This window comes from Glycine max, chromosome 2, assembly GCF_000004515.6.
Source record: "Glycine max cultivar Williams 82 chromosome 2, Glycine_max_v4.0, whole genome shotgun sequence".
NCBI lineage: Eukaryota > Viridiplantae > Streptophyta > Magnoliopsida > Fabales > Fabaceae > Glycine > Glycine max.
Window position 1 is genome coordinate 48,988,724 of NC_016089.4, and position 26,610 is coordinate 49,015,333.

The following is a 26,610-nucleotide window of genomic DNA, read 5'->3' on the forward strand; positions in this document are numbered from 1 at the left end:
ATCAATTTGAAGACCAACTCGTTAAACAATCTATTGATAGCCCCCATGATTTACAACATTAATCAATTTCTTGTATCATAACACATTCTTAATCATATTCAACTATTCACAACCAATTCTAACAAAATCTAAAACAATCAACTATTCATAATCAATTCTATAAAAAATCTAAAACAATCAAGCACTACTGCACAACCAAGAGGCATTGAAAAAACATGAATAATAATAAAATAAAGATTCGCACCAAATTCTTAACCCTTAACGTTTACTAATATACAAACATAACATTTATTACAAAGTGAAGCCAGAAATACAGCAAGTGAAAACTTTCATCCTTAAGAACTACAACTACAAGGACAAACAGTTACCTGAATTTATTATTTCTCGCAGCATGAAAGCCACGATAGACAGTCAAGTCAAGCATTATGATACATCAGACCCCAAAATACCAACAACACTACTCAGCTGAGCAGTTATTATATCGTACTTTCACATGAAAGTGTCATAAAGGCAGATAAAAGCATATACATTCAACACACACGACCATAAGGCTCAAGCACAAGGCAATAGTATGACTTAAACGGTGACACATTTCAGCAATTATTCTTAAAACACTGCAGATTTTCTGAATTTGTTCAAAATACAAGAGCCTTGTTACTGTAGAACCACACATTCTTGTGAACCAGCCACCACCACCACAGTAGGGTGTTCGCTTGTGCTGACTGCATCAACTTCTTTTTTGACACTTTGAACATTGACATCCTCCAATTCACCACAGCCAATGGCTTCAAAAACAAGATCATTGACTTCTTGAAACCTCTCTTGAGAAAGGGACACCTCAGCAAGAAGCCTCCAAGCATTGCCTTCAGACGCCTCATCATAATCCTTCCTCCTCTTTAAAACCATGTGTCCACTAATTTCCCACACAGCAGGATTCACTTGGGTGTCAAGAAGCTCAGCATTCACTTCTCCAAGAGCTTGTTTCTCTGCATAACACTGTTCATCTATTTTGGTAAATACCCCACACAACTAATGAAAATGGATTATGCAAATTCATTTACTTCCAAGAATTAGAATTTAATTTACCTGTGGTAACAGATACACTTGCTTTCCACAGTCAGAGATAAGAACATTGAAAGGTATGTTGTTGTTCTGAAGACATATACATGCATCTGAAACAACGTTTGATAGATCTTCCAGCATTTCGCCGCCCTCAAAGACAAAGCCTCTAACCGGATACTTCAACAGTTCAGATATCTTCACCCCACCATTTACACTTGCAATTCTCTTAGTGGGGGCCTTCTCAATTGGGAAGGGCAGAGCCAAATAATAAGCCTGCAAAATCACCAAATTGCAATCAGATTTGTAGAATTAAACAACGGAATCATCAACATGACCTATTAGTGGTATAATTCAGTATCCAGTACCTGGAAGTGAAGATGGTTGATAGTTGCAAAAGCACCCAAGCTGTTGTAACCCAATCGAAAATAAGGATTATCGGCTTCCACTGCCATCTGAAGTGCAAGGAGGAAGCTCTCACGGTCAATCCTTTGAGGCAAACACTCAAATATGCGCGGAATCAGCAAAACATGCCCATACTCAATAGGACTGACCTGTTAAGATAAATCAAGAAACAAATATCATCAGTCATCACATAAAACGCCTAATAATGAACCCACAAGAACAAAAGCTATTGTCTATACATTGATGGCAACAAAGCTGGGAGAATTGTCAACATCAACTGGAGCATTTGGAAAGAACTGGACTTGTCCATCCTCGCTAGCTTCAAATTGGAAGAGGACCTCTTCTTGCCCGACTTTGGTAAAGTTGAATTTGTTTTCATCAAAGGGTTGAAGGACCTTATCAACTCGGAACTCAGTTGGCCTCTTCTTGAGGTGACGACCCTCGTTAAGCTGGGCAACGAAACCATATTCACCAGGAATCACCTACAACAAAATCACCATTCACCACAGAACACATCAAAATCAGAAATCATGCCATCCATATATGTATGCATAGGAAGACAAAAACAAAAACAAAACAGACCTTGGTTTCACAGGCGGTAACATCATAGCGAAAAAGTCCTCTCTGCATGCGATCTTCCCACTGCCATGAAAGGGTAAAATTTAGAAACTTTGAAACAAAGGGTAACAAGAAAAGAGGATGTTAAGCGTTTTCCATGTGCAAAATACCTCTCCAAGAAGAAGAGAGTCGAGGAATGCGAGGGGAGGCTCCCCGGCGCATGCATGCAGGGCCAAATCCTTCCCAATATTAGCCTTCTTGAAACCATACAAAGGCAGCTTTGCATCTGTTAACAAAATAAAGACACAAATCACTAAAAAGAGCCATGTATTGATGAGAAAATCAAGTGTGAATATTGCATGCACTTGCATATATGAGTTGGAGAAAGAAAAACGTACCTGGAATGCAACAAGCTTTGAGGCAATTCCGACCACAACCTCCGACGGGACGAGGAGAGTCTGCAGCGTCGTCTTTTTGGAAGTTGGAAACGACAGTGGGAACCCTCTTGATTTTGAGCATCATTTTAGTGAAGGAGAAGTAGAAGATGAAGAAAAGGTGATCTTATGAAGTAAGAAAGTGTTTGTTTTTGTTATTTTGAAAACAAGGTAGCTTAAAAGTAGTAAAAAGAAAAAAGAGTTAAGAAGAAGCTAGAAGACAGCAGAACCACCACCAGCTAAGAAGAGCAAGTCTGAAGGGCTACCACCTTCAGAAGGCAAAGCACCACGCCCACCGTGCGGCGAAGGGTTGGTGGCAGTTACGCAACCTGTCCTCCGTCGTACAGTTGGGACATGAATGAGAGAGCGAGACACTCTTAGAATAGCCGTGATGTCTGCAACGCTTCAACCCAGGGATTCAACCCAACCAAATATTCAATATTATTCTTCTTTTGCAGTATCTGTTTACAGAGAACCAACATGCAGAAGGCAAAGATGGATGTGGTGTGAGTTTGTGAGAGGTTGAGCTTCCTTTCTTTCTTATTTTATAGATAAGACTTAAGAGAAGAGAGACGTGGTTCAAATGTGGCTGTGAATAATAATGTGTACGGACTGAAATCAAAGAGCCTTTGTTGCTTGCCTAGGTGGAAAAACATACACAATAATTCAAAGAGAGATTGATTAGGTTAAGGCTCATCACCCTCACTATGCTGCTTCTTCCCCTTCAAGGAATCTTCCACTCCAGAATCTTCTCAGTATATTCATTCCATTCATAATTAAGGATTGAACAATAATAATGATAAGATTAAAATAAAATTTCAAGAATATTCATGATAAACAATAACAAATATGAATATAAAATAAGGGTTTACAATATTAATGATCCTAAGAGATATTTTAATTATTATTAAAAATATCTTTTCAGAATAATATATATTTATTTTAAAATTGTATTTCTAGAACTATGATTATATTTGTGAAAATATATTTTTAAAATAGATATATGTTAAGATAACCGTTTATAATATTAACAATTCTAAGAGATATCTCTATTATTATTGAAAATATTTTTTTAGAATAATATATACTTATTTTAAAAATGTATTTTTAGAACTAACATCATATTTGCAAAAATACATTTTAATATAGATATATGTTATTCAGAAAAGATATTTTCAAAAAGAAAAAAGGATTTCAAGAAGTATATTTTTTTAAGGAAAAAGGATATAATAGATAATGAAAATGTAAAAAAGATTTCCAGAAGTGTATTAAGGAGATTTTATTTTTCACACAAATTAATATCATATTTATTTTTTTTATTCGTACAGTTTCACAAATTTTCCTAAAAATGTTTTTTTTTAAATTACCTTAAACAAACTAAGTCCACCACTAAAGTAAGATTTGATATGCTAATAATACTTTCTTTTTAGTAAGATAACATTCCACTGAAGTGTTTGCAGCAACACAATGAATAACCAATCCCAAATCCCAATTATGCTGGGAAACAATATTTTTTTTTATTTCTTAATTACAGCCCGCCTTTGACTAGCAATAGTATGTTTTTTGGTCTTGTTACCAAATCCAACCTCACGTCCCCACCACAATTCTCTTTTTGCGTCATTTTTTTTTTTTTTGGAATTGGTTAAAAAAATAAAAAAAATTATAAAAATGGATTAAAATTATAAAAAAAATATATAATTTAATATATTATAATATAAAAAATTCCTCTTTTGCTTTCTTAAAGCCACTTATTAGCATTTATGAGCCTGCCAATAGAATCACGGCTTCATGTCATGCAACCGGATTTAAAATTTATACTGAAAAACGTTGAAATTTTGCTTTCACGTGGATGAAAAGACTAAAAGAAGTATTATAACTAGCAGATAACTTAAATATGGTTAATATGATTTATAACTTATTAAAATGTAACGTGAAGTTCCGTCAAGCTCACAACTTAAAATATGTTAATTTTGTTAGGTTATTTTTTCCTCTAACTTTTTTTTATAAATTACTTTCAATGATTTTTTTATGCTGTTATTTTTATGTTTTTCGTAAATAAACATTTCAAACTTTAATGTTATCCCAAATATTTTACAAATTGCAGTTATCGTTCATTTGTGTTTTTCTTGAACTTTTATTAATCTTCCTGGCCATATATCTATTTGAATATGAGAATTATCATAATTTCTTAAGCATAAAATAATTCTAAGATTAAGAAATATTTTTTAAAAATATAATTACTTAAATCAAATTGATGAATACCACCGGTAACTAGAAAAAGTTCTTCATAAGTTCTACATAGTTCTGTGCTAGAGTCGTCTACATCGTAACCTTTTTCAACCAATCCAAAAACATACGTTTAACTTGAGAAAGAAGAAAAGAATGACGCGTTAAAATAAATACACGTAAATCTTCTCTCACGCACACGAATACAATTATATATATATATATATTTATATATATATATAATATTTTGTGGACTTGAGAAGTCTTGTTGCGTTTACATATCTTGTCTATATTGAATTTTGATGACGAATTTGTGGCAACCTAAAGTACATGTGGGAAGAAGCTATGAAATTTCTCTATCTCTACCAAAAAGCAGAAAACTCCAGTCCATGAAACTTCGAGGTGAATTGATTAATGGCCACCAAAATATATCTTTTTTTAATTTGTGGTGGTCCTCTCTGAGCCCACAAACACAATCCTCCAATCCTCAACCCACGTCTCCACGTGATGTGTGCACCAGTGACATGAAAAGCACAAAGTTAGATACTTACGTGAGGACGTATGGGTGTTGAAAATTAATACACCAAATTAATTCCCTATTTATGAATTTAAATTAATACAGTCATGAAATGGAAGTAAAATAAGTGTCAGAGCAGAAAAAATAACATCAAGAATTTTAATGTAAAAAGTTTTCTCAATGTATATGTAAAGAACAAATCACGAGACCTAGTTTACTAAAATGTTTTCATGTTTTTCTTTTGATGATAGAATGTCTATTAATCCTATATATCTAATACGAATGATTTACCATGTTTTTCAATTCTCAACAACACTCTATATCTTGGGTGGATGGGATATGAGATATCAAGCCCTAATTCCTCGAAGTTTTCTTTTATATAAATAGATAGAGAGATAATAGAGACATGGAATTTCTTACAAAAAATGAGCAATAGATAAAAATTAAAAATAAACGTGTAACACTATATAACTTCTCATATTCTTATTATATATTTATAAAATTACACGAATATGATGTAATATTAATTATAGAGAAATGTCCAACCATATTTAACAAGTGTTAGTGGGAATGGTAAAACAAAATTATCCAATGAGTGAAAATACTCAAGTACTCAACCCATTTATTTTAGTGGTTGAGTTGCAATGTTAAGCCTTACTTAATGTCTTATGAGAAATTAAATTTCTATCAATCTATTTTTTACTTTTTTTAAGCTTAATTCATAAATTTACATAGTAATTTTAATATAATTCACGCTGGAGCATGCATATTGAATTTAGCCCCATTATATGTCTCAACTTTTGTGTTTGTCAACACACCAAAATGGCAAAATCCTATATCTCAACTTGAGTCGATTACTAATTAGCCTCATATTTCAATCTTGACTCATTCAAAAAGTATCCCTCATGCACGAGTCTTGTAGTAGTATGTAAACGATACTTAATGTTATGTGGATCACCTCTTAGCCTCCCTTCCCATTGGTAAGAGTAAAATAGAGAGGAGGGGAAAGAGGAATAGATGGTTTCAATAATGTGAATTTCACACCGTCCATACTCTATTTTAATTTAAATATATATTTTATTTATTTTTATCTTTTCTATTTTCATCTTCTCTATCAAACAAAGCATTAGACTCCTATATATAAATCAGTGTCCCTCTTTTTTAGGTATGCATGTTTTCTCCGACCTAACTAGTCATTAGTTTGTTTGCTCCTCACCCTTACATCGGAATCTTTAATTGCATGTAAGCATCACCTCCGTTGCATTGCTTCAATTAAGCAACAATAATATGTTATCGACTCTCATCGAGCCTCGATCTATTAGAGCCACATAATATTACTAGGCATGCACTAGAGCAAAACACATCAAAACAAATATATAATAGCTTAAAATAGTAAGCGTTTGTGAAAATAAAATCTATATAAATATATCTGTTCATTAAATAAATTTAGAATGTCATCAGTTAGTGGCATAAAATACAAGTGAAAATTCACTCACAAAATTGTCTCCTATTTTATTTCCCTGGTGTGATGTGGATTTGAATGAATGGTGTGGGGGACTAGGGAGGGGATAATAACAGAAGAAGGCAGAGAAAGAACGTGCAAGATTCCGCATCTATGAAGGGATCATTCTTATTTCTTAAGACTAGAAACACTCTTTTTTGTCTGCTCCCAGACTCAGAGAGACCAAGACAATGACAGCCACATGCTCTCTGCTTGGAAGCTGAACGACCCCACTTTTCTTAACCTGCAATTATTATAAGCTAAGGTACACTTCGGCTTGAGAAATCCAACTTTGGAATTGTGTATTCAAACTATATATAGTTGTTACATTCGAATTTAATCATCTTATTATCTGGTGGATACATTGATATAATGATATGACTTTAAATTTCATATACTGTCAATGCAAAATAACACTAAAAATATTAATTACAACTTTTTAGTTATTTGACCTATTTTATTTAAACTTTTATTATTTCACTAAATAAAATAATTTAGCCTCCATTAAATGTTAAACATAAGAAGCTAAAATTAAAATTTTGCCATGGTTGCTTGTACAATTCTAAATACACTGTTATGACATTTTCCAATAGTCATGATTATTAATAGACTTAAATATGTTTTTTATTCTTAATAAATATTTAATTTTTATATTTGATGTTTAATAAATTTTTATTTTTGTGTTGAATTTCTAAAAAAAATAATAATTTTTTTAGTCTTTGATATTTTATGTTTATTTTCTTACAAATTAACAAATTTTATTTTAGTCTTTGACTAATTACAAATGAAAAAAAAATAAAAATAAACATAAAATTAATTAATTTATCAGGAATAAAAAAAATATTAAAGAAAAAAATAAAATTATTATTTTATCAAAAATTCAATATAAAATATAACTTTATTAAAAACTAAACTCAAAAATCATATATTTATTATCAATAAAAATATATTTAAGCTTTATTAATATTAGGCACATTCATATTTGGGTTCCTTATCATAGTTGTCTACGTTCTTTGATCACGTACTGTTAGCATCGTCATATCACTATCGGCATTTGGCATTGACATTGACCACCACTGACGCTGAAATTGTTGAAAAACTGGATTTTTTTTCTTCTTCTTCTAAAAGCTGATAACTCATTCTCTAAATAAAAAGCCAAACAATCGATAAATTTGAGTATTAAGATTCTACAATTCTGCTGAAACAAAAAATTTGAAAATAAAAATATATGCAGACCAGAGAATTCTATATATTCTAACATTTGAATGGTTAGGGAAGTCCTATCGTCAATACCACTTATTAAATAGGAATATTCTTTTAAAAATGTCGTGCTAATTCGAACTCTATTTAATCTTGCTTCTATCATAAATAAATAAATAAAAACAATTTTGTTTCAATTTTATATTATTAGTTTGCTAATTAAAATGTTTTCTCTTATTAGAAAATAAATTCCTTTTAGAAACTAAATTCTGAAAATGATAACCTTTGAAAGATACCTGCTTTTCTCATATCCCCATCATTCTCTCTCCTCCTGTGCAAAATATACAAAAGACTTGTGAAAGCTAATTAACCAACTGTTCCCTCTATAATTAACAAGCCGAAAGACTTCAAAGACATGCACCAAGTGAAAAAGAGCAGAACTTTAGAGTTTTCACTTTGTAAGAGCTAACCAACAGTTTCAATAGGATGTCTGTGATTGAACAAGGCCACATCCGGGTTTTGAGAGTGTATATCAATAATCCTCAAATACAAAACTTAATGCTTCTGGAATTTATGTTATGGAATTTTATGCTTTTAAGTATGGATTCAAAGATTTAGTGTTATGCAATACGATAAGGTAGAACACTGGAGTGATTTTCACATAAAAATCACTCACACTTGCTAGAAATTTAATATTCTCATCAAGTACAAGTCTCTTCCAGGTTATATGATATGCTGGTACATGTCTCCCCTCCTCAAATGAAAGTCTTTCCATACAGAGCCACAAACAATGAGTTTTTCTTCCATTTAATATCAAGTTGAATACCTTTACATATGTATTTATTGTTTTTATCATTTATAACAATTAGTTTTACCTAAAATTTGCACAGTTCATCTTCTTAAGTTAGCTTAGATAATTAAGATATAAACAATGAATGATAATTTGATTCTCGATAATGTGCTCCATCATTTTCTCATTCTATAGCTCATACGTGTCTCCCTTAAAAGATGTATCATAAGTCTTATTGTCGTCAGCTTAAAATTAAAACAGCCTCATCAATCAATGAACTTTGGATACTTCAACAGATTTAAGAATAAATGAATGTCGTTGATGTGCATAAAGCACTGTTCATAATATCCTTGAAAAAAAAAAGATTTTGTGGGGTTGTGAGGACGGGTGGAAAAATTTGTTGGGAGAGTTGAAATAAAAACCAAAACAACATAAAGGTCTAGGAAAAAAAAATATTTTGTGCACTTTTAGCAAAATGGAGGTGGGACCTTATGATGGGTAAGACTAGGTTATGGTGTGAGGTGCTTGAGTCAAAATATTGGGTGGAAAGGTTACAACTTGAATGGGTTGATAAAAAATAAACTATATTAGTGGAGATATTTGAGAGTGAGTCATGGGGATCCATCTTCTCCAAAGTGGTTTGACATTTGGTTGAGTGGAAAGTGAGGAGGGGAGACAAATTTCATTTTTGGAGTGGCCCTTGGGTGGGTGAGGAGTGTTTTTGCAAATAAATACCCTAGATTCTTTCTAAATTCTTGACTAAGAGAAGTAAAACTTGGTGATGCTGGGAGGTGGTATGGGGAGGGAGAAATTATTAGGTGACTTAGATTATCATGTCATCTACTATCTTTATCCATAATCATTAAACATGTAGATAACTTAATATTTTAAATTAATTAAGATCTCTTAAATTAAGAAATAATACAATTAATTTTAGTTAGGTTGTTACTGGTTTTTTTTCGCAAATACACTTTCTCTCTCCTGATAAGAAAATTTTATTGCATCCACTTTCATGCTCCTACAATTAAAAAGTTGTAAGTCATTAAACATACATTTTATATTGAAAATAATATGAGGTTTTTTTTTTACTTAAACTTATGGATGACAGAAAAGTAGGGGTGGGAATAGGCCAGGCCGACCTACAGAGGCCTACGACCTGGCCTATATAAAGCCTGACCTGGATTGACCTATTTAATTAAAAGACTAGGCTCAGACTTTTTTAAAAGCCTATTTAATTAAATAGGTCAAGGCTTATTAAAAAGCCTTATAAGCCTGATAGGCCGACCTATATATATATTATTTTTTGGGTATAATTAATATTTTTTTTAAACTAGCAGATTTCATTCCTATAATTAAGTAAAACTTTAATTACAAGGTGTATTCTAGAGCAAATAAAAATCATATCCTATTATCATATTACGTTCCTATACAAATCATATCTTATCATATCCAATTACGTTCTTATACAAAAATTATATTATCATATTTACGTTCCTATGCAAAAATCATATCCTTTTTCTATCAGGTTTCTTTTTTTTTTAATTTTCCTATTACGTTCCTAAATAAAAGATTTATTATGAAAAGACTTTTAAAAAGGCTATCCAGGTCGAGCCAAAATAAAAGCCTGACTATAGGCCAGGCTCAGGCCTCAAAGATTTATCGTAGACTAGGTTCAGGCCTTTCAAAGTCTGGCCTGACCTATTCCCACCCCTACAGAAGAGAAAAGTCCTTAAACATACATTTTATATATAATCATGATCAAAGAAAAACCCTTGAATAAGTATCTGAAAGAAAAATAGTATTTTGATGAGGAGAAAAGTGATACGAGCCCATAAAACAACAATTTGTTTTTGTGTGAATATAAAACAACAATCTAAACAGGGTATAAAACACACGCATTAACATGTACACATATGAACACACAAATTTTCACATAAAAGATTTGTCATTTTCTTTTTTGAACGGTGGTGTACAAGAATAAAATTGATAATTAAATTTATCATGCATTATTTTATATTTTATACACAATGGAGAGCACAAACTCAGTGGCTCTAACCCAAAGTGTGAGCAAGCAAAAGAGATAATTCTTGTTATGTGCAAGCAAAGTTGATTGAATAATCTAGTGTATATTTTTAACATATCATTTCTTGCCCACTGCACAATGAACAAAATTTTTGTTTTTGGATCAATTTCACAACATATGAACCATTCAACTCACATAATTTCCTACATAGTGACCTCAACCATTAAATTGAAGAATATATATTTTTAATCCTTATAATATAATATTTTTTATTTTGTTTTTATATTTTTTTAGCCTTTATAAATTATGTTTATTTTTTTTATACTTAAAGCAACTTAAATAACACTTTAACAGTGAAAAATTCATTATTTAAAGTGTTATAAGAAAAAAAAAACAAAACAGATACAATTTACAAGGATTAAAAACAAACAAAAAATAATTTTATAAAAATAAAAAAAATAAAAACCACTAAATTATAAAAACTGCAAAATTATTTAAACCAAAAATATACACTAACACTAACAGATGAGACATGACTTGACCTTCAATTGAGATTTTGGATGAGCAAAAAGAGAATATGCGAAAGAGATCATCCAAACCATCCACTTATATATATATATATATATATATATATATTTGAAAGTTGATTAAAAATTCCTTAATCTTAGGCTAGAATTTTTTTACAACAGATAAATTCTAATATTAGAATTAATTATAATAATAATATTAATCGGTGAAAATAAATAATCAATATTTTTACAATTGTCTGTCTTATTTCCAAAAATTAATTAAAAATTCATCTTTAAATTTTTCAATATTTTTACGCTTGGGCCAAAATTTTAAAATTTTAACAGTTACCTTAACAATACACTAACATTTTAATTAATGCAGGGTCAATCTTGATTGAGTTGAATATTTTAACGGTGAGTTTGATAGAAAAAAAAAAGAAAATATATATTAAAGATAAAATTTAATATTTTTATATGAAATTCACATATTTTATATTCTATTTTAATTAAAAAAATATTTTTTTTTATTTTCATCTATTCATCTAAACACTCTAAAAAAAGATAAAATAATTATATAATTAAGTAGCGGGCATTAAACCACCCAAATTAGGAACTCTATATAATTCGTTGCCAAAAACCCTAGCTTTACTCCCTCACATTAGGAGTTTCTCCCAGAAAACACTAATCAGAGAATAGTTGGAATCTCCAATTCTTGTCTTTATCTCTTCATCAGAAAAAATGTGCGAAGCCGTAGAATTGAAGAAAGGCCCAAATACAAAGATATCAGACGCTATTACTGCGAGTACTGCGGTATCTGCAGATCCAAAAAAACCCTTATCACCTCCCACATCAATTTGCACCACAAGGTACCCTTGTTTTTAATTTTACTTTCACTTATGCAAAAGAAAACCGTTTTCAACCAGCGTTGTTTGAATTATTGCAATTAGATCAATATGCAGGGTTATGTATGATTCTGTTGTTGACTTTTGATGTGTTTTTAGGAAGAGTATGAAAAAGCAAGAGCTAAAAGAGATCCCGAAGCAGAGGCTTCGAAATCGAACACTTGCGAGGAATGTGGTGCCACTTTCAAAAAACACGCCTATTTGTTGCAGCACATGCAAAGTCATTCACTTGAGGTATTTGAATTCTTGATTAATTATTATTTAAGAAAAATAAGTTGGATACAGTCAAACTCTAAAAGCACATAAGAAAACTGTATTTAAAAGCTATGTCTTATAGACCGTTGTGTTCCTTGAGAAACATTTGATTTGCGGAAGACAGGCTTTGTGTTGTGACTTGATTGTGCTAGTTGTTTTATAGACTGAAGATACATATTTTGCAGGAAAGTAATCTATAAGTTTCTAAAATCATTGGAAAATTATGGGTTAATAGTGTGAAGCATTGGATCCCAGAGAAAGATCTCCAAAATGCGCGAGGCAGCATATATGGACTTGATGGATTAGTATCAGGTAGGGTGACCTCCTGTGAAGCTCCATCAAGGATGCCTCGGTCACGCTCTGTTCAAAATTGAGGTTGGCTGTTTGTTCATTTGTGTTTTGTTCTTGTCAGAGCATCATGATACTTTTATGTGTGTGTGTTTTGGGTTTTAGTTTCTGGCTTTAACAGTATTTTGTGGTGGTTCCAGAGGCCATTTGTGTGTGCTGTCGATGATTGTCAGGCAAGTTACAGAAGAAAGGACCACCTGACTCAGCACCTTCTACAGCATGAAGGGAAGATTTTTAAGTGCCCTGTTGAGAATTGCAACAGTGAGTTCTCTTTGCAAAGCAATATGAAAAGACATACTGAGGAGATTCATGATGACAGTTCTACCACTACCAGTAGTGACAAAAGTCACAAACAGCATATGTGTCCAGAGATTGGCTGTGGAAAGGTTTTTAGATATGCATCACAGCTACAAAAACATGAAGATTCTCATGGTAGGTTCTGTTCCTTTAGGTGTTTTTTGTATGAATTAATGAAATTTCCATGGGATGTTTGCAAGGTGCTTGTTTATTTAGATTTGTGAAAGATGTTGGGTGCAATTTTGAATAAACCCTTTATTCCGCAGTTAATTTGGAATCAGTAGATATGGTGTGCTTAGAGCCTGGTTGCTTGAAACATTTCCCTAATGTCCAGTGCCTTCAAGCCCATGTGAAGTCCTCCCATCAGTATATGACCTGTGACATTTGCGGGACAAAGCAACTGAAGAAGAATATTAAACGTCATCTTCGATCACATGAAGCTGAAGGCAGTTCATCAGAGACCTTTCAATGCGAGTTTAAGGGTTGCAGCTGCACATTCTCAAGAGTAAGACTTGACTTCTTATTCTCTATTCTGGTCAGGAGTATACTGTAATTGAGTTCTAAATTTGGTTACAAGTTGAACTTTCGTTTAATTTGTTCATGGTTTTGTGTCAACAGAAATCTAATCTAGACAAGCATAAGAAGGCTGTGCACTTAAATGTAAAGCCTTTTGCTTGTGGGTTTCCTGATTGTGGCATGAGATTTGCTTACAAACATGTGCGAGATAATCATGAAAAAACTGCTAAACATGTTTTTACCCTTGTAAGTTCTTTTCCCTTTCTATTCCCTTTGTGCAAAAGGCTATCATAAGTGATATTGTCATAGTCACACGGCTTTGCATTGACTTTGGTTCAGGGGGATTTTGAAGAAGCTGATGAAGAGTTCAGGTCAAGGCCAAGGGGAGGAAGGAAGAGAACATGTCCCACTGTTGAAGTGTTAATTAGGAAGAGGGTTACCCCACCTAGTCAATTGGAGCATTGGTTATTTATGCAGGATAGTGAGTAGAGTGCATTTAGCACTCTGTGCTCCTATTACAAGTAGGCAAAATGTAAATTTAACATGTTGACAGGAGTATATAACATTTTGGATTATTGTTAACAGATATATAGAATTTAGGACAACGTGTAATAATGATTGATGCTTATGAGTTATGACAGATTCCATAGTGTAGCGAATCTATTAACCTTTGTACCAATTTGCAATTTAAACAACTGCTTTTGTTTATAATCTGGTTTGGAAGGTGATATGTAAGCACTCATCGGCATTTGCTTTTTGGCTGTGTTTGAATCGGTAGAAGGATATGAAAAGGAATGGAACATAATGAAATAAAAGTTTTTTATTTATTGTTTAGATTTTTTTAAATGGAATGGAAGTTTTTATTAATACATTGTCCTTTGTAGTTTGTACTAAACTAAAAATACTTTTGAAGTTTAAAAGCGTAGTGTTATTTCAAGAAACCCTTAACATTAGGCACCAAAAGAAAAGGTCCGTTGCTATGAGATCCAGCAGCTATGTGACTTATAAATCACGAGCATAAGCATATGTTTATGCCACTCTCTTCATTGGCAACCAAAATTTTCTTTTTTCCCTTGTTTAATAATAAATAACTCAATTGACTTTTTTTTAACATGGTTAACTTATTGTTTTCAAAATCATAATTTTTTTCTTCTTAAATCACTATTAACGTTTTGTATAAGTTGTTAATAATCTCTCAAAAAATAAAGTTGATTAAAAAAAACAACTCTACCCAAAAAAGAAAATTATAAGTGGTTTGAAAAGTCAATGCCTGACATCTTTTGTTATACCTGGACCTCAGTTACTGTAAAGAAAATCTCAATTGTCTTAACAAGGTGATAATACATAGAGGATCTTTTAAGTGTAAATCTCCTTCTCTAGTTTAAACATGTGAAAATAAAAAATAAAAAAAATTTCGACTTTCAATGGATGGATCCATTATTTTTTTACATTTAGTTTATAGGATTTTTTTACATTAATTATACATATACACTTTTATTATAAGAGTGTTTATAAATCAATTCAATCTAATTATAACTGAAAAAGAAAATAAAAAAAATAAAAAATCAAATAAACTGAAAATTGAAAAAATTTAAAACTGAAAAACTAAAAAATAGAATACACCAGATTTCGATTTTGATTTTGGATATTGATGCAATCCAAACTAAACTTACATATGCATAAATTTATGATATCACTTAATACATAATTTATACTTATTTATGAAAAGTATATTTGATTAAGATATATAATAACATAATTAAATGATTTATTTTAAGTTTTATTTTTTTTGAATTTTTTTACTATCTTTAATATATTTTACCATTTATTTAATAATTTCTTCAAAGAAAGATAAAAATAAGATTACAACTCAAAACAAATTCAACCAATTGCATTGGGTTTGATTTAAAATTTAAATCAAACCAACTGGAGAAGATATTATTAAGAAAACTGAAATGGTTGAATTGAATTTTTTTTCTTTAAAATATTTAATCTTTAAATAATAAATTACATATAGTGGGACATTGCATGCCCTAGTAGGTAAATAGTAAATAGTCCAAGTCAGAGTCTCTTTCATTGTCATTCCTGTCGTTTCTCCTTTAGAAAACAGCCACGTTTCAGTTTTCAAATCTTTTCTTGATATATATATACTATCCATTTAAACTAAGAAGAAAAAGGTATTTGTAAATAAAGGATATTACACTACATTTAAGAAATATTATACTCTTAAACATTTAATATTGACACAATATAAAATCTCATGTGACATTAATTCATTTAATAGGAAAACTTATTTGATTTTTTTATGTATAAATTTTTTTTGAGTGAATAATACCTATGGCAAGCAAATTAATTTCCGATCAATAAATTAAAAGAATCATGCTCTCTTCAGGAAAAAAAAAAATATTGCCTGAGACACTTAGAATTATTGGGTAAATCACCTCCCTTATTTTGCCAATGATGTTTTATTGACTATAATCTGTGAAGATTTTCTTGGAATTTCAGCCCCCACAAATATTTTTGTTCTTTTGTTGACTGACACTGGCAACAACTCTTATACACTGATGCAAGTGACAATTTACATTGTTTGTCTCTCTGTCACACACACCACTTTCTCTATTTATATGTCCAGAACCCCGCACTTATTCCTACTTATTACTTCCTGCTACCCCTAATTATTCATTTATTCTGTCCATCTTTTTTTATCATTTATCTCATTCTTGCTTCTTGGCCACTTTAACTTCCTCGCATTCACCAGAGTCATGAACAGATTCAACAAATCTGAACTTCTAGTGCTCTTTGTCCTTCCTCTCTCAGGCCTACCTACCTTTACTTCATCTTTAACGTTCTCATCATTGCACTTGGAACCGAAGCTGCTCTTCTCACAGATTTTGCTAAGCCTTTCTGTCACACAGAAACCTCTAATTCCCCCAGAACTGTATGAACCTGAGGAAAGGGTGGAAGTAGAAGCCTCAGAACATGATGAAAAGAAGCCTAAGGTTGTTGCAAAGTCTGCTTCTGATGAGAACATTGTTGGTCACACTGAGGTGAAAAAGTGTCCTTCAATCCCAAATCTTTTGCTCATAGGGTGTGGAGAAAGTGAAGGAGATGTGATTGAAGCAGAAGATGAGGCTAGGGGAGTTAATGGGCAAGAGTTGTTTGCAAAAGCTGAGGCCTTCATTGGGAACTTCTAGAAACAGTTGAAGATGCAGAGAGAGGCTTTGTCAGGAAGCCTTTGATTAGCTTTTTCCTCTTATATCTCTAGAATAAATTGTTTCTAGGGTGTTAAATTTAGAAACACTGGTTCTGATGGTCTATTTAGTTGAGGATTCCTGGGTTTTTCACTTTTTCTCCCATGCACTGGGTTTGTACAGAATATTATCTTAAAAATTATGTTAATGATAATTTTTTATTAATTAATAATATAAATTTATTTTACATTCTCAATATATAATTATTAATCTCTTGTATATTCTACAAAATATTGTTTATAGAATAATAATTAATTATCAAAATTGTTTCATAGAATATATGAAAAATCCATGCATTTGTATATTTATATTAATATTATGCGGATAATACTAAATGTTATATCAATATTGTTTGTCAAGTATAATTTATTTATATTAATTATAAATTAATATATTCAAAGTCATTATATATTCTATTAATATACATTTATTTTTTTAATTTTTTCAAAATCGATTCATAAATATTATTTTTTATAAACTTTCAATTCATTTTTGGGTGTTGCCACCAACATATTCTCTACTTTAGGATATCATATCGCACATTTGGTGCCTTCCACCAACATCAAGCTCAACTCTACTGCTGATGAAAATGGTACCTTGGTTGTTGAAGCACCCAAAAATAAACTTCGTGAGATTTGTGCGCTTAGAAAATGGCCTATACCAGAGTACATGTACTCTTTCACTTCAGTTGCATCTGTGAAACTTTTAATATTCCTTGTTGACTAACTTGTTTCATCTCTGCAATGGCTCACAGCATTGAAAAGGAATCAGGCCTCTCTCATGAAAAGAAATTTGTCTGTGCCGTTCAGATTCCAACTGCTGATGGTATTCTTCAAATGTCAGGAGATGAAAAATCTCGGGTGAAGGATTCAGAAAACTCTGCTGCTTCCCTGATGATTCATAATTATCTGTAGATGAGAATGGTGTTGTAATTTTTAGGGTGTCCCCATCTTCTGTTGTAATTGGGTATAGCGCAGCTTGATGGCATATGAAATCAATTTTTTTTTTACTTTGGCAATTTGTTGGTGAAATTGAAATAGCTAGATTTATATTTAAAATGGATCGGAACCATATATAAATTGAAAACTTTTTTGTTGAGACAAGTGTCAATCTATTAAGGGTCCCAACCTTGAACCTTCTTGCGACATTTGTCAAGTTGTGAAGGGTCAACTTTTTTGTTGCCTTCTCTTATTTTTGTCTCTTCTTTCCCGACTCTGTCAGAAAGACACAGAAACCTCTCAATTTGTTTAGGTGGGATTTGATCAAGGAGGTTTCAATGGGTGTAGACTGAGAAGATTCTTTGATTGGTCAACGGAATGATCGAATTGGGTCTTCACTGTTATCTTGGTGAGTTTTGAGTCTCTGTTTTGCTTTCATCTTTTCTTCTTTTTTTTTTACTGGGTGGGGGGTTTAAATTTGAATCTAAATTTTTCCTTATTGTTGTTTTACCATTGTTGGTACTGGGATACAATTGGATTGCGTTTTTTTTTTTAATCTGAATATTCCATTTTATCTAACATAAAAAAATAGTGAATAAAATATAAGAAACAAGATAGATGTTTTCCATGAAATGTGAAGAGAAAATTAAACTTCACTCGTAAGACTAATAATTTATCTTAAATCATTAAAATTTAAATTGGAAAAAATGACGCTTTATTATAATTTTAGAAATTTTTAATGATTGTTATAATAATTTTTAATATAACTTCATTTTTCTTTTGCTTACTATATCATGACTTGATTAATTTAACGATTTTTATCTAATCAAATTTTAATTTTCACTTGCTTACATTTAAAAATGAAATAAAAAATTGTTTCAATATTTTCAAATGGTATTTAAAATCTTTAAAAATGTAGATTGATAAGTATTTTTTTTCCTTTTTTATTGGCTAAAATCTATATGTAAATTAAATAGTACAAAAAATACGCAGAAAACATAACACTAGAGGATAAATATTTTACAAGAAAATACATTAGCATACAGATTATTATATATTAATATCTATCTAAATTATTAGGATGAAATTATTTTCTAAAGTTACTTCGATTTGCTGCAAACAAATGATCAGCCTAGCCTTTAAATTATTGAATTACTAAATAATAAGAAATTATAAATATTGTACTAGAGTTTAAATTATACGCGGCTCATTATTATTTCAATATTTATATTCAATCAAGAGCTCACTATTCTCATGTATACTTCACTCCTAACATCAGACGTTCCCTTCCTCCCTTAAATAAAAAAGATAGTTCCCTTCCCATTCAATTCTGCATTCTCAATACATGCCCAACTGAAAATCCTATTTTATGCATGTAGCTAGTCGATAATTTTCACAAGTAGCAACCCCAGCAACGAGGCAAGTCTTTGTTCTCACGACCCCATCATATGATCGAAGCCTCCTCCACCTTGTAGTGCAGGAACCCGATTGACTCCAATATTATGAAGCAACTGCTGTAGCCACTTCCTAGCTGTTGGGTCTTCCTGAATAAATAAAACCAAAACCATATAAAATGTAAACAACCATAAGAACAAGAGAAAAATCTCTTAGCTCAGAAATTTGAAGAAGAGAGCGAGCTTTACTAGTTAATGCCCTACTGCTAGTCTTCAATTCACTTAATCAACTCACTTCAACCCTATTGATTAAATCAAATTTTTATTATAATAATAATAATATCACTTACACGAAGGCAACTACTGAACGTAGCATCTCTTAACATGTCCGGAAGACAGGCTCTTAATGCCTCACAAGCACTGTTTTGAAATGACCAGTTTTATTAGAAACTTGGGAAGAACGTAAAGGGCATGGGCAGGAGCACTTACAAAACTGGAGTTACTATCTACTTAACAAACCTCTGATTATCAGACAGACGAAGATAACAACGAATAATGTGCTTCAAAAGACGACATGAAGGTTGCTGAACAAGAGTTGCCACCATGTTTCCCAAAACTCGACCTACTGCATAAAAGCGCTCTGCTGTAGTGCAAATATATTTCAAACCCATTTCGTCCAACAGAATTTTTTGAACTATAAAGGTTGCAACCTGAAATGACGGAACTTCCATTAGATTACACACAATTTTTCCTTTTACAATTATTTGATAGGTATAAAAGAGGATCAGCAGATAGTGGCTAAAACAAACATGTGGCTTAGCATTTACAGGGCACCACCAAGTACAATGCAAGAGTTAAACATGTGTTATTTAAAGATTTAGATCTCAAGTATGGAGGACAGTATTTCAACCCTTGTACTACAAATACTGGTGTCGAATTGCATTTTGATACAACCAAGAGGAATGTTTGCAGCACTCTCTCTAACACTCTTTTTATTTATTATTAGTTGAAATTTATTGGAAATGACAATAGTGGTTCTTACTTCTCATTTGATGAGTTTCTCTCCAAATTTAGAAGTAGAACCTACCAAAGTTTGTGATTTCCAATAAATTTCAAACAATAATAGAGTTTTAGAAGGAGAGTGTTGCTAGCACTCCTCTACAACCAAATATGTCAAGAAGAGTTTCAACAGTCCTGTGACAACCACTAATAAAACTTATATTAAGACCAACAGTTCAAAAGATGAAAACAAGAGAGTTCTTAAATGATATGCCTCCCTAAGTTCACATAGTACCATTTGTCTTGTGCCAAGACCACTCTCCTCAGTGGTAATCCCATTAACCAGATAAATGGTATGCACCTCCTATGTAGCACTGTATTGGAACATGCATACATGTTCATCATACATACCCAAAAAAGTAGCTCAGAAAAATGAAGGAAATAAAAATCAAGTTCAATTCATCCAAACAAAATAGTTTGTCAAACCAAATTGGTTTAAAACAAGATCAGTAAACTTACAGTTTTTGACAATTCACTGCCCATTTCCATACTGCGCAGGCACAGCGGAATAATCTCTGTTGAAAGAAGGAAACTTATAACCTCTGTATCATCAACCTGGTGAAATATCAACAGAAAATAAATTAAACACGACAAAACTCAAGTATAATTGTACATGTGACAAGCAACAAAAAAAACAATAGCTTCATCCCACTAGGAAGAAATATCAACAATATCATGAAGGGCATAAAATAGTTCAGAAAATTTTGTTCCCTAATAATAGCGATGAACTCATCCTAACAAGTTGAGTTGTATGTACCTGTTACGTCATAGAAAGTTGTTACAGGATTGTATTTGAAACTTAACAGATAGTTGAAGATCTACATGAACGTTATAAGATTATAACAAGACTAATTAGTTGTGGCAACTAAACTATTTACATGTCTTGCTGTGTGCCATAGATTTATAATAATCAATAATCAGTTATTACTCTTTTCTAAATTGACATGTTAGTTGAGGTTATTGCAGTATATAGTCTTTTATGGCAACTTTTTTTGTGACAATACTTTTACTAATTGAAATTATACTCTTTTCAGCATAAATGTTGTATAAAAATTTGTTCTTCTCATAGTCAAGTGTATTCAACAACAGAATCTGCAAGGAGGTTGTACCTTCACTAAGGCACCAATGACTCCAAGAGTGGTAAGCCTCAAATACTCAAATGGTCTGGACTTACTGGTTGTATTAAGGAAGGGATACAGATATAGAGGTATATGAGCTGCAGATGAGAAAAAGGTAAGTGTAAAGAGTGAACATAGTAATATCTTTTCCCTTCAAGTGTTAATTTCAATGAGCAAAAACCCTGCTGAAACAGATATGGTAATGTCAAAGCAATCTCCTTAATTTTATATTAACAAAAAAAAACAACTAATATGTCTTTCAAGTGCTCCAAAGTTTCTGTCCATGGATGCTTATGAAAGTATATTGGCAGTAAAAAATACAAATATGACTGAATGCCAAGAAAGAAGAACAAGTGGTATGACCTATAAATTGAAAGAGAGAGAAACCTCATTTTCAAGTAAGATAAAGTCCTATGACAAGATAGGCAATAATAAGAGAGAGCAAGATGCATTTAAAATTTAACTGCATGATTCTGCTTTACACTCAGAAAACATTTTAGATTATATATGGCCTTTTAACCATCATTATGAAATTTTATTGTTTAACAAATTATATCTTACTATTGGAAAATACCCAAGTCCCACATTGGCTAGAGATAGTCTCAAAAGTGGGTATTTCCCAATACTTACTTTTTAATTGTTAGCAATTGGTTGCTTTTACACAGTATCTTATAACAGTTTTATATTAGTGAGAAAAAAAGGGAAAATATAGTTAGGAGATGAGAAGATATCATCAATCATTTTATATTTATTGAACATATACCATACAAAAGCAAGGTTTGGGAACAACATCAACAACAAAAAATACCACTAGGTGAAGTCAGCTACATGAATCACGCAATGCCATTTGACTCAGTTATAAACCAGATTTTCAAATATACTATGTATCATAAATGATATTATTTAGCAAACAGAAGTTTACCGTCCTTCAGATGAATAAGAAAAAAATCATTACCATTGAGGAATGGCATCCTTGTATCAAGGTGAGATGCCACACACTGTAAGAAATCCATGAGAGTAAAAGAAATGTGTTAGCAAGAATGCATTGAAGAGAAAGAGAAAAAGACCCGTCAGAGTATATCTGACTGGACCATGGTTCTAAATTGCAGTCCGCAACCACAATTGCAGCCGAAATATTTTTGTTGCAGTGCTGTCCACAACCACAACAGTCCGCAATTGCAGTGTGAATTTCAATTCTCACCTGAAGAAGAGCAAGAGCATTGCACACTCGATTTGATTGTGCTGGAGTAAGGTTTGGAGGTGAAATAGCAGGGTAAATTGAAACTATTTCCTGAAAGAAAATAAATATAAAATTTTAGAAAACTATTCGAGAATATATATATATATATATATATATATATATATAGAAGTAACTCCAGGATTTGAAAGGAACAAGGTATTCATGAAACAAAATATTAATCAGTATGGGGATATTCAGATAAATATAAAAGACAAGAAAGAAAGGCAAGTGAGAAAGAATATGTGTAATGTTAATGCAAGTCAACCAAAGCATGCATACCTGTAAAAGTGCTGCCATGGTGCCAAGAGAATTCCACAATAACGGAGCAAGATCCTGAAATAACTCCCTCTTCTAAAACATATATAAAAAAAAAAGAGAGAGAGAAGGAAAAAAATATTAACCGTGTGAGCCTTGAAACGACGACGCATGAAATAGAGAGCGAAAACAATTATACATGCTTAGCATATGGAATGCGGCGTTTTGAGTGGTGTTATACTTAATTGGACTAAATTAAAAGACGCACGAGAGAGGGAAAACGACGGAAGGTAGGTACCTTGGAGAGTTCATGGAGAGCGTTTTCTCGGAGATCGGGGTTGCTGAGTTGGAGAACGAGGTTTTCCACAGACGCCATCGTCCTTGGATCCTTGGTGGTGGCAGAAGAAGAAGAAGAAGGAGCTCCAAACGAGGCGCCGCTTAAGGAGAAGGATTGGGGCAAATTGGCCATTCACTCCCAAAGAAATATGAGTGAGTGAGTGGGGTTTTGTTCTTGTTCTTGTAATGCCAACTTCCTAATTAACTATCGTCTGCGTAACGCATGCGAGGAAATGTTGCGTAGTTGAAGGAGGCTGCAACACATGATATGCTTTGCATGTCACCCTGTGTGCGCCCCTCCTAATTAATATTTCTTTCAACTTTATCATTATTAATATGGAAAATCTTTATTAGTCTTCTGTTTTTTAGAATTTCAAAGTGGAAAGTTTTTATTCAAAAATTTAACCATATATCCTCTCATAAGTTTCAATACAGCTTCAAATAATAATTAAAAAAAATCTAATTTTAATTTTTACTTGAGGAGTTACTATTTGATTCTCTGTCGATGATACCCGGATTCACCCAAAACAATTTTAAAATGTATTTGGCTTTTGAAGAGTCGAATTTGCCTTACATTTTGAGAACATTTATCTCTTCACCTGGGTAGAAAAAAAAAAGTAATAAATATATTACTAGTGAAAGAGAATAAAAGAATTCAAACCAAAAAATATTTAAAAATAATTAAAAAATAAGAGTGTCTTATTATAAATATTAGGGATTTTTTTATAAAGAATATAGGTTAAGAGAGTTTAATGCTTCTAACTAAGTTAATTAATTTCTTCAATCGTTGTGGATTAGTTTATGGGTAAGAGAGAGTTTATTTCATTTTTAACATTTTTTACTATCATTCTTTCTAATAAGATATAAATTTATGAAAGTTAGTTACCCACAAAGTTGGTGTGAATAACATTGTAACAAAAAAATATGTTAATAAATATCCATCAAATACAGAAAAATATAAGTTTAAAAGGAAAATAATAATTGATTTATTAATAAAATAATTATCAGTAATAAAAAAAATTCAAAATAAAAAAGGCATGTGTTTGAAATTTGTAATTTTGATAAATTTTTAACCTGAATTTAATTAATAAATTATTAATTTATATAAGTATACGTTAAATTTGAAAATATAAATTAAAAGGTTAGGAATGGTTTTTTATTAGTAATAAATATAAATTAAAATATTAAATATATATATTTAAAATTTGTAATTTACAAAATAAAGACATTTAATGTTAATTGAAAAAATATTGATTTGGATAGATAAGAAAATTTTAAAAAAAATATTGAATAAGAAAAAAATTGATATAAAATAAAAAATAAAAATTCAATCATATCATTATTGTATCAAAAACACATATTCGTCGTCTTGTAAATTGTAATGGTAATGCATATATAGAGAGAGAGATATACATATTAGGCAAATGCATTATGTTTTGCGTCTCCCCCTTCCAAAATGTTTATTCCTTTGAATATGTAACAATATGTTATAGCCAGCAATCCATAACGAAGAAAATGATGATACATATTCCAATATTTCCGGTAACCATCCGTCACCTTCGGCTTCAAGCGAAAAGCCAACATCTGAAAACCAAACACCTGCCTTTCATCAATATATCCTAACAGAGATTAAAGCAATTAATAAGAATGAAATATTTCTTCTTCTTTTTTGTTAAATATATATGTGAATAGGATTTAATTAATTATCTGTGTAAATCGTAAATGCTATAGAATTATAATTGTTAGTTAGAAAATTTTGCATATTCCTAATATTTATGTTAGGACTATCAAATTCAATAATAAAAAATTGTTATACTAAATGCATATTTTAGAAAGCAAAAAATTAGCTACATTTTAAACTTTTAAAACAGATGTGGAGCATATATTAATTAAATCTTTTAAATTAAAGCTAAACCTAATTTACTACGGAATAGCTAGATCTGCAACCGAACCAAGGGTGAAGCCACTAAAGCTAGGCATATGCTTTTGAGGGATATATATAATTATTAAAAGTATATAGGATATCACCGATCTAAGATAATTCTGGTACTGTCCAGTGCTGCGACCGTTTTCATCAGTCAAGTCCTGTCGACGTTTCGAAGAGTCCTAGGATGTCCAGGGGATGGCCATACTCAATTGCATACCCAACTTAATTTGTACACATCAGAAGGAAGGACCAATATTCTTGCATTCATGGTGTTCATATTAGCGACCGACTTGTTGGTCACAAACGCGATTTTCGAGGGTAGAGGGCTGCAAGCATTTTCTGGTCTCCTTGGTGACGTTGTATGTGTGTCCATTCCCCACGTTCCGTCGCTGCGTTTAATGGCTATGATGGCTTTGGTTCCAATCATCTCCGCCCACCCTATCAACATTATTTCTAGTACGATTGATTCATTCGTCACACTGTGGTAGGACCAAGCAAACTCGATCTGCCCCCCAGAGTGCTCAGTGTCTTGCACTCTGAGATGTTCTTTTGTTGGGCTAGTTTGAGGAATGCTTCACTGCAGGGCCGAGGCCCAAAGAGAGAAAACACAGCACTGTCAAAATGGTTAATGCTAAGGTGAGTGAAGATAACATGTTTTTTCTTTGTGGTGCATAGAGAGATCTTAAGAACTGATTTCTAAGACTAATGTTAGTGTTAGATCTTGACTAAGAATTTTAAGTTTAAGATATTATCTTCCAATAAAAAAGTAGAAGAGATCTCTAGCTTAGGTGAATAATAGATTCTTGTATAAGAATTGTGAAGATCTCTACACATGATTTAAAAATATTTTTTTTTTTACTCAAGGATTAGAAATGATCAAAGGAGGGGAGGGACAAGAAGGAAGAAGAAGAATGGGAGAAGAAAGCGGCGGATGACCGGAGAGAGGGAGGAGAAAAATTCCAAAAGGAAGGAAGAAAAACTGATTCGCCAAAATGACAACAGGGAAAAAAAAATAGCCGTAAAAAATTATATTTAATTTATTAAATATTTAAAAATGAGATTTATATAAAATCTATTAAAAATTATCTAAAGTTTTAAAATAAAATGTAGCATTAAAGTAAAAAATAATAAAAATATTAAGAGATTTTCAATTCTACCTGATTTACCAAAAATCTAGCTCTAAAAATACTTTAATTTTTTCTTCGATCGAGATGATGTTTCTTACACATCGAGCTAGTTACATGAAGCTTTTAACTTGATGTTGCTCCATAGTTACTTTTTCTGCTCTTTTTTAGTCTTTCCAAGGGATCGGTTAGTACTGGCATTGTTCCCAAAGAGGATAAGAATTTAGAACCTTCAAACTCACCATTCTTTAAGTGAAATTATTTTTATTAGCTTAACTAATAGTTTAGAGGTTTTGTTATTTATTAGCCGGCTCAAGTATGATTAAATGTGGTTTCTAACAAAAATAATTAATTACTTTGCATAAACAGGGGTAGTGAAATTAACAGCATGGCATTATACTGGTGTAACTACGGGATTTTTTTATTGT

General features: G+C 31.6%; 4 protein-coding genes across 4 annotated transcripts; 2 read left to right on the plus strand and 2 right to left on the minus strand.

Moving 5' to 3' along the window:
* Positions 1 to 349: 349 nt before the first annotated feature.
* Positions 350 to 3,219, minus strand: LOC100800738 (GDP-L-galactose phosphorylase 1). The gene is made up of 7 exons (XM_003519540.5): positions 2,421 to 3,219; positions 2,193 to 2,308; positions 2,047 to 2,106; positions 1,704 to 1,946; positions 1,428 to 1,613; positions 1,087 to 1,335; positions 350 to 996 (listed from the first exon to the last, which is right to left on the minus strand). The coding sequence occupies exons 1-7, from the start codon at positions 2,542 to 2,544 to the stop codon at positions 655 to 657; spliced, it is 1,320 nt and encodes a 439-aa protein (XP_003519588.1). The 5' UTR covers positions 2,545 to 3,219; the 3' UTR covers positions 350 to 654.
* A 7,498-nt stretch (positions 3,220 to 10,717) lies between these two features.
* On the plus strand, positions 10,718 to 14,192 carry LOC100800196 (transcription factor IIIA). Its single transcript, XM_006576059.3, has 7 exons — positions 10,718 to 10,753; positions 11,885 to 12,088; positions 12,224 to 12,358; positions 12,868 to 13,159; positions 13,291 to 13,529; positions 13,643 to 13,786; positions 13,880 to 14,192. Exons 1-7 carry the CDS (start codon positions 10,718 to 10,720, stop codon positions 14,027 to 14,029), a joined length of 1,200 nt encoding a protein of 399 aa, XP_006576122.1. The 3' UTR covers positions 14,030 to 14,192.
* Positions 14,193 to 16,134: 1,942 nt separating this feature from the next.
* LOC102662647 (uncharacterized) lies at positions 16,135 to 16,978 on the plus strand. Its single transcript, XM_006575618.4, has one exon. The coding sequence runs from the start codon at positions 16,303 to 16,305 to the stop codon at positions 16,732 to 16,734; it is 432 nt and encodes a 143-aa protein (XP_006575681.1). The 5' UTR covers positions 16,135 to 16,302; the 3' UTR covers positions 16,735 to 16,978.
* Positions 16,979 to 18,914: 1,936 nt separating this feature from the next.
* Positions 18,915 to 23,515, minus strand: LOC100801266 (CCR4-NOT transcription complex subunit 9). The gene is made up of 9 exons (XM_003518480.5): positions 23,094 to 23,515; positions 22,820 to 22,891; positions 22,502 to 22,591; positions 22,256 to 22,298; positions 21,292 to 21,398; positions 20,642 to 20,737; positions 19,643 to 19,833; positions 19,474 to 19,543; positions 18,915 to 19,273 (listed from the first exon to the last, which is right to left on the minus strand). Exons 1-9 carry the CDS (start codon positions 23,262 to 23,264, stop codon positions 19,163 to 19,165), a joined length of 951 nt encoding a protein of 316 aa, XP_003518528.1. The 5' UTR covers positions 23,265 to 23,515; the 3' UTR covers positions 18,915 to 19,162.
* Between the last annotated feature and the right edge of the window lie 3,095 nt (positions 23,516 to 26,610).